This window comes from Protomyctophum bolini, assembly GCF_963924005.1.
Source record: "Protomyctophum bolini genome assembly, chromosome: 11".
Classification (NCBI taxonomy): Eukaryota; Metazoa; Chordata; class Actinopteri; order Myctophiformes; family Myctophidae; genus Protomyctophum; species Protomyctophum bolini.
In genome coordinates this window covers 23116618-23133852 of record NC_137872.1, presented here as the reverse complement: position 1 = coordinate 23133852, position 17235 = coordinate 23116618, and the positions used below count along the sequence as shown (strand labels likewise).

Sequence of the window (17235 nt, the reverse complement as noted above, 5' to 3'; positions counted from 1 at the left end):
CTCAGTGATTCCTGACTTCAAAATCTGCCATGGTTGTTTAAAAAAATTAAGTATTTATGGAATAACATGTTGAATGTATCCCCCCCCCCCTCCCCCCCTGCTTGGCTGCCAAACGCGATGCCCTCAAGCTGAATAAACAATGATGTGGCCTCTTTGGTTTGAGCGCAGGCCTGCTGCCAGCCCGGGTGTGCCCCCCCATCCCAAACCCCCATTTGCTTCTCATCTTTATGGTTGGCTATGGTGCATGGATCAGATCCATGGCAGTACAGGGGACATGGTAGTCTCTCTCTCTCTCTCTCTCTCTCTCTCTCCCTGCCCCCTGATCTAGCAGGGATGGAGGTATTTCTCCCATTATAGGAGAGAGAGACATGGCAGAGGCTGGGAAATGACATTTAAAAAACCTATTTAATCCTAACCTAAACACTGAACCCTAACCTAAATCTAACCCCAGCCACCAACCTCTAAACCTAACCCATAAATGCCTAATCTTAAACCCAACCCCATAAAAGTTTTCTATAATTGCTGGTTGTTTCGTTCTAACTAAACAAGACGCACACGCACACGCACACACACACACACACACACACACACACACACACACACACACACACACACACACACACACACACACACACACACACACACACACACACACACACACACACACACACACACACACACACACACACACACACACACACACACACACACACACACACACACACACACACACACACACACACACACACACACACACACACCAGCATATCACTGTCTGTCGACCCAATCAGACAGAAAAACAGACATCCTGGGAAACGAGCAAAGAGGATAATCATTACTTTCATGTAAAGAATCCCTCCACTTTGGTCTCGGTCAAACCAGAGAGCTAAGCATACCATTATTTCCTATGTAAATTACAAATATAAACACTTCTCCAGCCTCTTCATTGCTGCTTTCCAGACATCTAATTAAGCCACTGGGAGAGATAAACAGCAGCTAAAGCGGTCAGAGACCCAGGGAGGATAAGAATTTTCACACAAGATAATGTACAGAGAATGGAGACTATAGCTTGATTTATATAATATACTTCAATGCGTGTTGGTGTCGCACACCAAAAATAACAGATCTACAAGCTACAACAGGCAAAGAGAGTCCTTTCAGTCTGTAGTGACAGAACTTAGAAGACTGAAGTACATGCGTGCATGGGTGCATGTGCATGCGTCAGGCTGCATGTGTTGCGTGTTTGTGTCTGAGGACTGACAGCAGCAGAAATGCAATCAATCTCCTCACACTTCCTGGTTTAGGGAGAGTACTGGTCTTACCTCATTGTCTACAATAAAGAAAACAGCAAGTGGATTATATTTCTACACAAGGGCGGCACCACAGTTCAGATTACGCCACCCTCTAAAGCTGGGCACAATCCCCCCCTCGCCATTGGTGGATTGTAATGGCAGAACGCAGACGGCCCCCTCTAATCACAGAGTTTCACGGTCGTTGGAAGTGGTGGTTTTGAAAGAGCGAAGAGAGAGAGAGAGATAGAGAGAGAGAGAGCAGTGCGCAACAGCGATACAATGGCTGGCTGGTTCGTGGTCCTCGAGTCTGGAAATTCCTGCCGGATTGTTTATGTTCTGGAGGAGAAGCGGTGAAAGAGGGACAACAGCGATGTTGTAATCGTGGTAACAATAGCTGTTCTGTGTGTGTAAAAGCTCCATGTGTGATCGGCCGGCAGGAGCCAAGATTCTTCTGATTGTGTTTCGTGGTCTGAACGACTCCAAGCAGCCTTCAGGGCAGCTCCTGCAACGAGGGATATTATTGACCCCTGTCTCCAAATGTGAATAAATGAGAGTCCTACGTTGGATCTGCGAGGGGTCAATGCACACAGATGAGTTAAGGGCCTTTCACACGAGCAGCAAGATTACCCTTGTGACATACTAGTGTCATGTCCAGGGGGTGAACTTGTACATCAAGCTGCCTCACGCTACAGAAACAGGAGATAGGCTCCTGCCCTATGGGCCCCATGGCTCGGCAAGGCTACTTACTTACTACCAACGATTACATTCACACACACTGCACTTCTCATGTGAATAGATATATTTCAACTCTGGCTGCAGGCTGGCATGTGTAACATTTTCACAGGATTGCACTCGCTTAGTTGCTACCGCTGTCAGATAGCCCGTAACCTGCCTCTCACAGAAAATTAATTGCTAGGCACATCAATCGCTCCCCATGTGAAAAGTCCTTTATACTGTACTTTGTTGTGAACTTGTGTGCTGGTGTCGCTTGACGTCAATAGTCAGTCGACAAGCATGCGTGTTGTGAGGCTACGTAGATCTGCTATATTCACTGCATGATATGATATGCATATGATGATATAAATTAATACATTGTCAGCCCAACACTGAAATTTGTCTTGCATGACACCAGTGCACAGCAATGGATAAATCAAGCATCATGGAGATGACTGGAGTCATGGGCAGACATACAGTATAGAGACAGAGAGAGATGGGTAGGCAGGCAGGGGTGGGGGGGGCAGACAGAATATGTATGTTTGTTTCTCCCCATGGTCGCTCTTGCCCTAATGGACCCTGGACTGGCAGGGGAGAGCCACACTGCTCGAGGGTTTCTGCTGTTTTGACTATATAGAGATTGATTGCTCCCCACAGACCCCAAATCAGCTCGATTGGGTAATGATGTGTCCCAAGTGGGTACCTCTGTAGTCGCACACACACAAGCCATACATTTTTGTGTGACGGCTGCTGACCTGGAGTTAATGGTGGTGTAGGCTACATTTGTCTCGTGTGGCCTCGAGATGTGATCCGATCAAATGAAAGGTTCACGTGTTTAGCATCCCCGACTCAATTCAGAACAGATCCATGCCATTGGAGGGGGGGGGGGGGGGTGTAAACAGCGGCAGCCGGGGAGGGGTGACTCACGTTTGTTCTGACCTGGGATCAGACTGAAGCACCTGTCTAGACTGTCAAGCTCTACTTAATGCTGGGATCTCAGCTTCAGACCTTGGTCTCTCTCTCTCTCTCTCGCTCTCTCTCTCTGTCTCACACACTGACTGTATCTTTTTATTTCCCATCTCTAACACCTTGACCTTGACCCCCCCCCCCCCCCCCACACACACACACACACACACACACACACAGACTGTCTGTTTATGCTCCGACTGTTGCAGTATCAGGAATAGTGCTCTGGTGCTGATGGTGGGGAGAGGACATGACAGGAATGCTGAATTGAACTGGGAAGAAGATATGGCAGATGACTCAGACGACAACGCCGTCCGCCACGAGAACGCCAACAGTAATTTTCAAAACTCTCTCTCTCTCCGTGTCCAGGACGTCGTTCCACGTACGTACAACGCGTTTTATTCTCCTAATTGAAACCCATTCCCGTCAGTGCCATTATTATTATGTGCGTGCCAGGGAGGCCTGTGTGTGTTTACTGCCTCAGTAATTGTGACAGGGTCACAGGACCAAGCCACGTCATGCTGCCCCTGATTATATTACAATTATGCTCTTGATTTTGAAACAAAGATAGACAAACAATGGTTTGATAGGAATAATGCTCTTGTTTAATGGGACTTGCTCTAACTCCTGTTTTCATTCAATTAGTAAACAGGTCTTCCATTCAGGTCTGGGCACCCCATCCCTCATTCTCCCAAATACAGACCCCCTCCACGGCCGCCCCCACGGCCCACTACACCCTCGGCCCTGGGCCTTCAGCGTCGTCCCAGATCGGGACCCGGTATATGGCCCTTAAACATTCAGGATGCACAGACTCCTCCCCCAATCCTCTTGGATGAACCCCCCCCTACAAACGCATGCACGCGCACACACACACACACACACACACACACACACTCGCGCGCACACACACACACACACACACACACACACGTCACACACACACACACACACGTCACACACACACTCGCGCGCACACACACACGCACGCACGCACACACACGCACACTCACACACACACTATTTGATTGTGATCGACAGGGTCTTTGTCCCATTGTACGGAGCTGTCGCCTCTGATGAAGACACATACGCAGTGCTTCATAGCTGTGCTCAAGAATTTACGCTGCTCTCAAACTGCTACAGGTCTGCAAACCAGTTGAACACAGAAGGAAAAACGTCCATTTGTGACTCTGAGAGGGGACAAATGTAACCAAAGGGACCCTATTAATATTAATTCACTCTGATTAGCGCCTCCACACAACGCTGGAGCTTGATGAGTGAAGTCAGACAGGGCAGGGTAGGAGAGGGTAGGAGAGGGATAAGTGCAGAGAGGGCATACCCTGGACACAGACCAGCCCTCTCTCTCTCTCTCTTTGAGGACCAGGGGGTCCTGGACTGAGGAGGACAGCTGGAGAGGGAGTCTCTGGGTGCGCAATGTGTCTGAGGAGACCGTCATTAACACGGCTCACCCCTCCTCAGAGATGGGAACCAGGTCACATTCTCTCACACGGCACAAAGCAGGGCGGTGTGTGTGTGTGTGTGTGAGTGAGAGAGAGAGAGAGAGAGAGAGAGAAGGGTGGGGGTCTAGGGGTGGGGGCTGAATTGGGGACCAGGCCATAACCTCTTTATATCTATCATGCACTGTAGGGGTTGCTGGCACAACGTTGCCTACTTTCAAGGTGCATGGGGACGGGAAAAAGTCTAAAGAGGTCAAAACGCCGCCAATGCTTGTAACGTATACAACAACTTTATTGTTAGACCCTAACAATAAATGTGTTCTATATGCTACAAGCATTGCCAGAGCTTTGACCTCTTTAGATTCTTCAGCAGACCTCTAGCTTGGTACATAGACAACAAGCATACAAAAACACATTCATACTTTCACGCATTCTCAGAATTAATTGATGCGTACTGCTCAAACATAAATACAGGCAAACAAATCTGAAGGCCTTATCTGTAGACTGTGAGCCAGAGTTTATTTTAAATTTACAGCACATATATTCCACACACACACATACACACACACACACACACACACACTATATATTCCAAAATTCAGCATTCCAAAAATCCTGTCAAACACTATATCATTCTGACCATAATTTATGGTCACGCATCGTGACATTACTTCTCCATATATGGTCATGCATCGTGAAACTACTTCTCCATATATGGTCACGCATCGGCCATGAACCCTGACCATACCCGATTTCATTATGCATTTTTTGATCCCATGCCAAAGCGACAGCACTCGCCCAGCAGTCTGCCGTCACCCAAGCGGATGCGTGCACACACCGATCTGCCCCAGCAGCGCGACGTCCACTGCCGTCTGGCCAGGGAACGCCAGTGGCACCACCGCCAGAGTCTCACGGAGGACGCCATCGCGAGCCGGCGCAGCCAGAACAGAGAGCAGCATTGGCACCACCACCAGAGGGCCAGTCTCATGATAACCAGTGTGGTCGCCACGACACAAGTCACACTTGCAAGTGAACCACACAACACATGGATCTCCATATGTGGCGCTGACTATCATCACCTGGATCTCCATATATGAAGATCACGACACTGACCTGAGTGACCTCATCAAACCCTGAGGATAAACTGTTACGGTGGACCACACCATGATAAAGCATTACACTTGTTTACAACAGGGTCCACCATTTTCAATTCATCAGAACATCTAGAGACGTACAAATATACACTTGATATAAAAACATCACACCTGTGTGAAGTGAGGGGCGCTCTTATCATCGTACATCATCATGATGTAAAATAGACACCTATTTGCTTATTTGCCACTTGACACTATGACGTAAAATTCTCCATTCATTATCAATGGGAATTTAATGTTTGTTTAAGACGAAGTTTGTGGACGGTAACCAAAAGCTGGATGTCAAAAAACAGGAAATCATACAAGGAGGTAAAAAACATATACATGGCCTGGGCCGTGGCTCAGCGGTCCAGGCACCTTGGCCGGTGCCAGGTCTGGCAGTGTGCAGCGGGCTCCACTCCCAATGCCAACGGCCCTTACTGCATGCCACTCCCCCATTTCCTGTCAGCCTACTGTCTGTCTCTCTATAAAATATATAAAATAAAGGCAAAAGCGGCAAAAAAAAACATTAAAAAAAAAGAACGTATACAGTTAGAGGTAAAGGGGGTGGGGGGGATTCAGACTTCACGGGCCAGTTTCTAAATGCAGCCGTCCGTAGGTGCCCTTTGAGAGAGGTTTTGAAGGAGTCAAGGGATCCACATGACTTAGTAGGGCGTTCCACATTTTGGTGGCATAGGAGCGAAATTAATTTGGTCCCTTGTTTGTGCCTAATCTGGGTTACACATGGTTTGTTGAACTCTGGTGTGCGTGCGTGCGTGTGTGTGTGAGAGAATGTGTCTGTCCTATAGGCTAAAAAAGCCAAAGGGATGGCATTTTACTGCCTAAATACAATTAAATATAGCAAGGTATTTGGTAAACAATATATCAGGCCGGGTACTCTCCTCAAAATACTATGTCATGTCATGACCAATGGCCATGCTATGTCATAATGTAAGACAAATTCCATCACAAATACAAACGATAGGCTACTGTCTCACAGTTCACACTGCGCTGTGGTGAAGTTCTGGGTGAAGTCACAATGAACCACTGCTCCCTGCTGGTGCGTTATGGGTATTGCAGATAGAGAGTAGGCTATATAGCCCAATAGGTAGAGCACGAGCATAGCAAACATTGTGATTACTAGGGCCATCCAGGTGTGTGTGGGTGAATATTCACAATTCAGTCACATCATGATGCAGTCAGTCAAGAATCACCATATTCTCCTTCCCACAACAGACCTTTCTTTCCAAGGTCACACAACACAACTCAACACTTCCTGTCCACCCTGGCATGAACCATGGGCCATGGCTAACTTATTTATTATTGTATTATTCCCTGGCACCAGCAAACACCTCCTCGGACATACAACAACCTATAGCATTATTAATCAATGTACCGGTATTAATGTATTGCTTGATAGGCTTCCTGCATTATGTGTGCGTTGTGTGCTAGACAGTGCAGCCTGGCCCTACTTAACGTGACTGTGAACAGTAAACAGTTATCAACATATTTAACATTACATGCTAGCTAGTAGTAATAAGACCACATTTTCATTAGGCCAACCAAAAGTATACCATTCATTCAGTGTCAACAGGGCATGGAAAGAGAGTAAGAGACCCATATGCGTAGCTAGCCTCGGTCCCAGGCTTACTTATCTGCGAAAAGAAAAGATGCGTACCTGGTTTGGTGTCTTGTAACCCGCTCGCGTCACCATGCAGGCTTTCCCCCTCGTAGGAAAGTCTTGTAGCCCTTTTCGCACAATGATGCATGCATGACCTGTGCATGACCGTCACTTTCCACATCCGGCATCTTCGAGTGTGAGCCTGTCACTGTCAACAACCTGGCTTTGGCTGCTAGTGCTACGCATTATAGAGGCCCGTATAACGTATCATCCACCATCAACATCAGTCTGGACATAAGTCATAATGGAGCAGAGTTCAGATGCGAGGCTCATTTGGATTTGGGACCAGAAGGACCACAGACTCCTCTAACCATGACTTCCAGTCTCCTAAACATCACCGTCTACTCTACTGTGAGAGCTGTGTGTGTGTGTGTGTGTGTGTGTGTGTGTGTGTGTGCGCGCGCGCGCGCGTGCGTGTTTGTGTGTGTGTGTGTGTGTGTGTGTGTGAGACGCAACTTGGCCTGTTGTAGCGCCACCATGAGGCTGATTTGAAAACTGTCAAGTGGCATTTCTTCCTCAGCCTATAGTGGGAATAGGCATGCACGGCTTGGGAAGCCCGGAATTTCGAAAAGTGAAGATGGCTCGCCCCAAGCCATATCTCGCCCCCAAAGCGTGGATATCTTGCCCCACAGTGTAGATATATCGCCCCAAAACATGGATATCTCGCCCCATGTTTATTTCATGTTTATTTGACCTTATTTCTCATATTAGAACATTTAGAATCAATGTTATTTGTCAAAGGAGAACATTTTGGTTTGTTGTTGGTCACCTATGGCTGTCCGTCAAGTCTATGTCAAGCCAGAAAGTAGTTTTTTGCCACTCTCGGGTTCAGTTCAGAACCAATTCTTCCAGTCCATGAGCCAGAGCTCCAAAATTGGAACTTAATTAAGAGTGGGCAAAACCTAGCTCTGGCCCATAGCCCTAATGCTGGGCAGAATCATAGAAGCATTAGGGCTAGTTAACCCTAGTAGCTTTTTCATATTTTGTAATTTATACAATAAATCATTATCTTCGTGTAAGTAATCAACTGGTGGTCAACCTCAAACAAATTACAACAGAAACTCTTTTAAGTAGCATGTGACGTGTCAAACTAGCGTGTTTTCATGATTCTGTATACATTGCAAGCATTTGTTTTGCACGAAAAACAATCCTTGGCCCAAATGTGATAAATTTCATCAAGCAATAGCCTACTTTAAAGACAACACACACACACACATCTCTCAGAGAAAACCAGATAGTTTTACTTTATTTCTACATTTCTTTTTACATTAAAATGAGACATACCATATCTTAGTACCTCATAAACATTTAAGAACCACAAACAAAACATTCAACTTAACAAATTATGCAGAAATATGATTCAACAGCAGATATGACCATGAGAACAATGCTAAGTTTACATGAAATCAAGAGCACAGCACAATTAAGGCAGTTATATTCTTATTTGACTATGTCATATTATGTTTTACCTGCCTGAGTGTTGTTTAGTTCAGTATGAGCTGTATGGTTTGTTAATGATCCTGTTTCATTTTGTAACTGAGTTTTCTTTTGTGCTTTGTTTTCTGTCCACAGGACTCATCATTTTCTCTGTGCATTCATTGTCTCTGTAAAGACACATTTAACCACTTACATTCGGCTACATCCATATAGGTATATGGCTGATTAAAGCCCTCAGCTCTATTATGATTTGTAGTTCTATGTGTGTTTGTGCGTGCATGTGTGTGTTTGCATGAGGTCAGTCTGTATACAACATGTCTATGACAAATTTGTGCAATTGTGCATGTTGTGTGGAAGAGCTTATCGTGGTAGCGTCTTTGAACTACGAGGCCCCTCCAGCCTCTCTGATACCAGCTCCAGTCCTGGTTAGCCCGCAAACCCAGCCACAGGATTTTGGAGTGCAGGCAGGTGGGAGAGCCGAAACTGCCCTCACCCCTCCTCAGTTGGGGGAGATGGTGCGTCTGCGCAGGCAGCTACATGTGAGGCACTTAAGGATGCTCATGGTGATGTGCATGAGAGGACCAAAGTTGAAGAGCAGGTTATAGAACGTGTTGACCGACAGGCCGCCAGTCTCGTCAGCGTACTTTAAGGCCACGATGGGAGTGTACAGGCTGTTGGTTAGGTTTCTAAAGCGAGGGCTACTTGATTCAATAACCTTCTTAGTGCACTAGAGGAATAACAAGCACAAAAAACAAAAACAAAACATGAATTTTAATTAGATTTGTGCTAGGTCTGCTAATTACATATGCATACTGACTGGGCAGACTTTAGCACAATTTATACGTCGTTGTAGGACCAAGTGTGAGTTCAGAATGTGTTCACTCACCTTGGCTATGTCCTCTGGTGTTTGACCCATGGTTTCAAAAATATCTATGGAGGATGGCAGGTAAACATCTTTAAAATAGCGAACTGTATCTGCGTCTGCGCCTGGATACTCCATCTTAGCCACGTCTTCCATCATCTTGGTCTCAAACTCAGTGTGCACTGGACCAGGTTCAATCATAGACAACCTATAGGGAAAGTGAGAGTATTATTGCCTACTTTATGTCTACAAGGAACTAGCCTGGTAAGCCATGCCGGTCGCATGTATTCCAAGTGCTGGGTAGGCGTTTTGCAGAAACCATAAAGTGGAAGATCCAATCAGTGTCTGCACTCAGGGCCCTATGATTGACAGGTCTACGCTGATTGGTTTAGCTGCAAAACGCCCACCCATCGCTTGCACCAGTCTGCAGAAGACACATGATGATGTGAATTCACATGACCGGCATGGTTTACCAGGCTAGCGAGGAACCACATGATTGGCTAAAAGGGCGAGAGAATTGTGTGATGGACGATGTACAATGTACCGAATATTAAACTTCATCAGTTGTACGGCCATGCTTTCACAAAATCCCTCCATGGCAAACTTAGAGGCAGTGTAGACGTCATTGAATATGACACCTATACCCAGAACACAGAGAGAAACATGGATGTCACAGCCCTATCTCATCAAACAGAGTATTCAGCCATTAACTGGACTACATCTTCAACTACTCACATTACATTATTAACAAGAAAAACTATCTGCCATTGGCAGTTACTGTTAGCATCACTAGTTGAAATTCCATACAAATGTGACAGAGGAAATGTAAGGGACAATACTAGCCTTTTTTTAAATGTGGGTTTAAATGGTTTTATGTTTCGGTATTGAGATCTAGGCTATAGAGGCCTATATGATTATTATTTAGGTCTGAGGCCTCTCAAGAACACCTAATCACACAAAACTTTGCACATTTCGAAATGCTGTTCTGATGTTGGTGGTGTTCTCACTTTGATTTTGTCATTTAAATCCATTCCAAGTTCCAACATAATCCATAATAAATCACATATGTATACACACACGAGGCTGAGGGGGATTAAGTTATGGCATAATGGAACGATATTACAAAATAACAGAGAACAGCAACTTCAGAATAACATTTTGATTAAATGTGGCTGTGAATTATTGACAAGCAACGAGAAATGGAAATCTAATACTGCCCTGTATTAGCTAAACCTAATCTGTTATTGAGTGGTACTGTAGGCATCACAACCATCATAGTTAGTACTGTCCTCCACCACCAGTGCTGTACTCTACTGTCTCATTCCTGTTCCCATTTCAAACCTTGAAGGCCCATGACGCTGCTCATGACCACGATATGTCCTGCACGCTTCTTCTTCATGTCCGGCATAACCTCCTTGATCATGCGCACCACACCAAAGAAGTTTGTCTCAAACACCCTCTTCATCTCTTCTATGCTGATGCTCTCGACAGGCCCCAGCAAGCCAACTCCAGCATTGTTGACTGACAACACACACACACGCACAGGTGCGCGCGCGCACACACACACACACACACACACACACACACACACACACACACACACACACACACACACACGTGAAACCTATTGTCTTATAAGTCTATAAGTCTCTTTGCTCATGAATGGTAAAGATAATCTTACAATGTCAGAGTTCAATTGGATTTCTGAGATTATGTAAAAGATTTTCAAATGCCTTTGCTAATGGCATTAGATGGCTCTGTCGCCTGCCACCAGGTGTCAGTATATGACCAACGCCAACAGAGAGTTGTGATGTAACCAAAGCTCCAGTCTGTGGCAAACAACTCTTGTGTAATTACATACTAGAGGCGAAAGAGAGTTAGGATAGGCGGTATAGGTACCAGGACATCTATGAATAGAGGTTAGGGTTGAAACAATGGTCATCTCTTCATTGGATATCAGGGTGAGGTAATATACTGAAAATTGACTTTCTCTTTCCACCTCTTATTCTCACTTAAATCTTTGTCACATGCAGAGTGCAGACTGAGCTGCTTTTGAAATACCACAACCAGACACAACAGAAAGGCCATAGTCATTCAAAGCCAGACAATAGGCAAACTAAGCAAGTTTAGTTCTGCAATGTTCCACTCACAATGTAAATCTGTGGGTAGAATGTCATCCAAATTTGAGAAAAATACAAGCTGAAACAATGGCCATCCGTTCATTTGGTACAGTGAAAGCTGCCTTTTGTTGCCCCCTAAATCCCTGTCACAAGGAAATACTGTACATGCAAACATGCTTTTATACCCCCCATAGATGCACACACACACACACAGAGCATACACATGCACATTTATGTACAAAGAAGGCAGGTCAATTAAATTGACATGCTAATTAAATTAATCGCTGACTAATCGCTGACTTCACTGTGTTTCTGTCCTTATTAACTACTTGGGGACCACGCAAGTCAGGACAATCCAAGTCAGGAATGATGCAAGTTGGGAATGCTCATGTCTGTGTCTGTATGTCCATTTTAAGCTCATATATGGGGTTCCGTGTAAGGCATGCCCAAATATGGACAGCAAGCAAAAAATATTTTCAAGGTAGGATAGGATACACCAGCAGCAGAATCGCATTGGACCAGTATTATTCATTAACCTTCCTGTAACTCACAGACCCTTATGGGCTAATTTGGTTTGCTGAGAATAGCCGGTCTATCAAACTCAACACCTTGTGAGCTTGTGCCTTGTAGGTCAGGTATTTTCGACAAATATTTGCCCCAAATAGGGACACTAGGTAGTAGGTAGTAGGGTTCATGTGGTTTGATTAATTGAATACTTGATTGATTGAATACTACTATTCAATCAATTCACAGCAGTTTGTAGAGGTTTGAAACGTAAAAACAGTACATAGAACAACATAGCATGAGCACATCAGTGCAATTGATAAAAAAGGATAAGAAATTAATAGAGTAGCCAACCAAGTACAGTATGATGCTTCACTTTGTACTATACTTGGTTGGATACTCTTTTATTTTCTTATCCTTTTTATCAGTTGCACAGATGTGCTCATGCTATGTTGTCCTATGCTATGTTGTCACATGTCTGCTGCTGTTTTGTACTGTTTTTACGTTTCAAACCTCTACGAACTGCTGTAAACCAAATTGCCCTCCGGGACATTAATAAAGAACTTGAACTTGAACTTATTAACAGTTTGTCAAAAGTACAGATACAGTTACACAATAATGCTAAAAGGATAACAAAAAGCCCTGAGGGCTTGTTTCCATTGTGGTCCTATGTATTAAATTCATCAAGACATAAAGACATACAATACTGTACAATAAATTATCAATACTAGGAGCAAACAGTGGGTGGTAATTTTGGCAAGCTAGAAAGACTTGTCTAGGTCCAGTTGCAGGAGGGTAGGGAGTTGCACTTCTTTTATGGTGGTTTTGAAGGAGTGTAGGGAGTTGCACTTGTTGATGGCATTCCACATTTTGGTGGCATAATAGTAGAATGAATTCATCCCCTTGTTTTTGCCGAATCTTAGTTTGTTTTGTCTGTAGTTTTGATTTTGTACCGTGCTAGAGTACCGTGAGGTGCATGCTAGGAGTACCGTGCTAGAGTACAGTGAGGTGCATGCATCAGTCAAAATGACATTTGGAGGAGTGCGCCAGGTAGAAACTAACGAGGACATCCTGCCCACAGATTATTTTTTGGTTGACTTTCTTGATCTAAAATATAACGTAGATAGGAAATCTCTTCTTTCCATGTGATAACATTTTAACAGTTAATTTTGGACCCAAAAAGAATGGATTCCAGTTGACGCGACGGCGCAATGATAGTTTATTTATCAACTAATTTAAGGGCAGACATCAGACGTGAGCTGTGGTTCACACTCACTAAGGATATCAATGTGACGGTCCTTCACACTATTGATGCACTGCTTCACTGACTCGTCACTGCACACGTCCAGGGGAAACAGTGTCAGCGTCTTCTCATACGTGTCACCTGCTGCCTCCACTAGCTTGTCCTTCTTCTTCAGATCCCGCATGGTGGCGATTACTGGCAGAGAGAGAGAGAGAGCGAGACAGACAGACAGACAGACAGACAGACAGACAGACAGACAGACAGACAGACAGACAGACAGACAGACAGACAGACAGACAGACAGACAGACAGACAGAATTAATTACACTTCCTATAATTCTGAAGTCTGACAGAAAGAGAAATTACCACTCCTTCTGGAGGAACAGAAATAATTTGCAGTTTTGGCAATAAAATATGTAAATTCCTGTCACAAGAAAAGGAACAACCAGTAGTACACAGATATATGCCATGTTTTACTTACCACACAGTCTGCTTGTTATATTTCATTTCATTGATATGTTTTATTTTGTACTATGTCATAATTGTAATTGTGCTTTGGCAACGCTTGTCAAATGTAAAGCGAGAGAGAGAGAGAGAGAGAGAGAGAGAGAGAGAGAGAGTACACTGAAACAAATTGACAAAACCAGCTCATTAGAGTGGAGGTTAGGGTTCAATTGCTGTTCAAGTCATACCAAAGACTGGAAATATGGTACCCAATGCCTCCCTGCTTGGCACTCAGTATCAAGGATTGGATTGGTAACATACATAGTATCTGGTCTGAACTGCCTCACATCACGATAAGGAACAGCTCCTGAGTCCTGACCAATGGGCCATATAGCACAGGAACTGTTGGCTCCCAAGTCTGCTTCCTTACAGTAAGACAGTATGACGTCTGGTCTGGTGTAGTGTAGTGTATATAGTAACTTTAACACATCTTAACCCCCCTGACTCACTGATGATTAAGGAAACAGGCAGATGAGTTGCACTGAATCTATCATGCATCAGCACTCTGTCACATGCACAAACGCACACGCATGCAAGCAAGCAGCACACACATCTCTAAATGTTTGTAGAATGAAGTGAACCTTGTACGCTTGGCAACATTAACCTACATACAGGGGAAAACATATTAACCACAGCTGCAAGTTTTTATCAGCAGGTTGTTGACAAGACGATACTATATTCCTTCCACGTTGGTTCATTGTCCACACCCTGTGCTAATGTTTTGTCTTATCTAATGGAGGCCAAAGGTACAGGGTTATTACCATTACATGTTGGCCATCAGTGGTGTAATTGTAAACAACTACACTATAAACTCCAGAGTGTTATGTTAACTCTGATAGTCTGTACGTAAGTGTAACCAAATGGACCTGTGAATCTCATTTTGGTTACATTTGTACACTCTCAGAGTTACAAATTAATAACAATGAGGATTTTATTAATCAGTGTCCACCTGTTGTCCTTATGAGTTGAATCCATGTTCAACTGATTATTTTCATAACATAGGGCGCAAAACAATCTAGACTGCTTTAAGAGACTGGATGGTATGTGACACAACTTCTATTAACTTCAGTTCTATCAAGCTGGTGCAATCAAATGAACTATGTGCTGTGCATTAATAAGATCTTAATGATTAGAGAACAGGGTGTCCATGAAGCATCAAGGAGATTTATGTACTGGGAGAGACTTGAACAAGAGGTCCATTGTTCTCCTTCCTGCAGGAATTATTCTTGGGCAGCTTAAACATTCTTGAATGAACCACATTGCCTTGCATGTGTTGCATTTTGGGGGTTTCTCTGAAGTTGGCACACAATGACACTGCCTGCTAATTATTACTCGGGAGTCTGGACAATAGCACTATTTAATCAGTATTTTTCTTTTTAATTTCACCATGAAGTGGTTTCTCCATGAAGTGGTTGAGTAGCGCAGAGCTATACCATAGAGTTATAATATCCATACAGACTCGACTTTGCTGACGTTCTTCCTGGAAAACTGGTCAGAGTTCACCCAGTCTGTGCTATTCAACTCAAACCGCTGGGAGCAGTTAATCGCTTTTGTTGTTCATCTATTTCACGGTAATGAATCCCCAGACCCCAGTTGCCCCAAAGAAAGACAAAAATTAAACGTAACCCAAGACTGACATTAATGACGGGATGTCTGTGGCTTGGAAAAGACGCACAAACGAACAATGTCACACTTGACAGACCCAAATCCCGTTGAGCCCCGATGAAGACTTCAAACAGCCCTTGGTTTTAGAGTGAACCCTCTCTTGTACAGGTCTCAAACTCTGTGCCTCTTTCAACACTCGCTCCAGTGAGGGAACTATAGGCGCATTAGACACGGCACTAAACCGGAGCAGCAGTCTACAATTCTGTGCAATAAAGGGGTCTTTGTACTTGAGAAGTCACTTGAAAGAGAACTTGCAGCCTCTTTTATGATCCCCGCCTGGCAAGCGGCATCCTTGCGGAGGAGCCGTAGCCTAGCTGGTCCTGGAGTGGAAACTCAACTGCGCTTTCACGTTGAATCAAGAAAGACTGAATCTGCACAAAAGGGTAGATTCGATAACTATTTCTGTGTGCAATATAGACAAAACACATATTTGCGGTGAGCAGCCTACTTTTGTATTATATACTTTTAAAACAAAATAGCTTGGATGAAGCACAAGCCACAGAATAAAATGCTTTTACGATGACGAAATTAGCAAATAAACAATATAGGCTATATTTAGATTTAGTAGAAAATCATATTTACCATGGTAGCGCTTCTTTTCATCTTTGGCCAGCGTGACGGCGATTCGTAACCCGATGCCGGAGGAACAACCGGTGATCAGCACAACTTTTTGTTCACTGTTCGCCATGATTCGTCTAGATTGGCCGTGGGGTTTAGGGCAGGCTACTGGTCCTCGGCTCCGGATAGTTGCTGCTGACGGAGCCGCCGAGCCGGACTTTAAAACTGAAGCGGATCATGCAATCACAGCAGCGGCCATGTGAGCGTATAATTCAGTCACATGTCCGCTTTTGTAAAAGACGTGGCATTTCGTAAACACGGTCGCTAGCAGACTTGCACCCTGATAAGTGCCGCCTGCCCTGAAAATTAAATTAATTCCTTAGTGTGTGTGTGTGTGTGTGTGTGTGTGTGCGTGTGTGTGCGCGCCGCGCGTGTGTTTGTGACTGTGTGCGCGCCCGTGCGCTCCAGTCCACATGTGCCCCCGTGCGTGCGTGCGTGAGTGTGTGTGCGCCGTGCGAGTGCGTGTGTTTACTTTCATTTGTTATTTATTTTTGTGCATGCGAAAATATTTGAATGTATATTGATTGATTGATTGATTGATTGATTGATTGATTGATTGATTGATTAGCCTACTTTATTAGCAGTGTGCAGGAAAAAACGCACAGGGAAGTAATTAAATGACCTGTCCTGCAGTGCTTGCTGTTATGCATCCATGGTTCTGTGCGCCGTCAGTGCACATTTGTTTGAAACTTGATTGTTTGATAGAAAGTCCAGACAATAAGATCCTTCCTTCTAAAGTCCTTCTGTTATGGCACAAGTATGAACCAAGCAAATCTGCACCATTAAAAGTCACTGTTTACTAGGCTACAAGCTCGTCATGTCACTCTAGCAAAGTGATTGATCTGTGTCTCTCCTAGGGTCCTACTTCTACTTGCCCCACAACAAGGATGCGGGCTGGAAGCGACATATGTTTACGACCCTTAATTTTGCTGGCGGCGTGCGTCGTACAGTCCTACGGTCTGCTAATATAAAATGATTTTAAACTCAAGCAAGGCTACAACTAGGCTACTGCAACAACGACCAGCCTACAGCCTACTACAAC

At 44.5% G+C, this 17235-nt stretch overlaps 1 protein-coding gene across 1 annotated transcript; it reads right to left on the bottom strand.

The window, feature by feature from the left end:
• Nucleotides 1-8460: 8460 nt before the first annotated feature.
• rdh8a (retinol dehydrogenase 8a) lies at nucleotides 8461-16506 on the bottom strand. Its single transcript, XM_080777121.1, has 6 exons — nucleotides 16158-16506; nucleotides 13440-13601; nucleotides 10881-11060; nucleotides 10084-10177; nucleotides 9564-9747; nucleotides 8461-9404 (listed from the first exon to the last, which is right to left on the bottom strand). Exons 1-6 carry the CDS (start codon nucleotides 16261-16263, stop codon nucleotides 9177-9179), a joined length of 954 nt encoding a protein of 317 aa, XP_080633247.1. The 5' UTR covers nucleotides 16264-16506; the 3' UTR covers nucleotides 8461-9176.
• Between the last annotated feature and the right edge of the window lie 729 nt (nucleotides 16507-17235).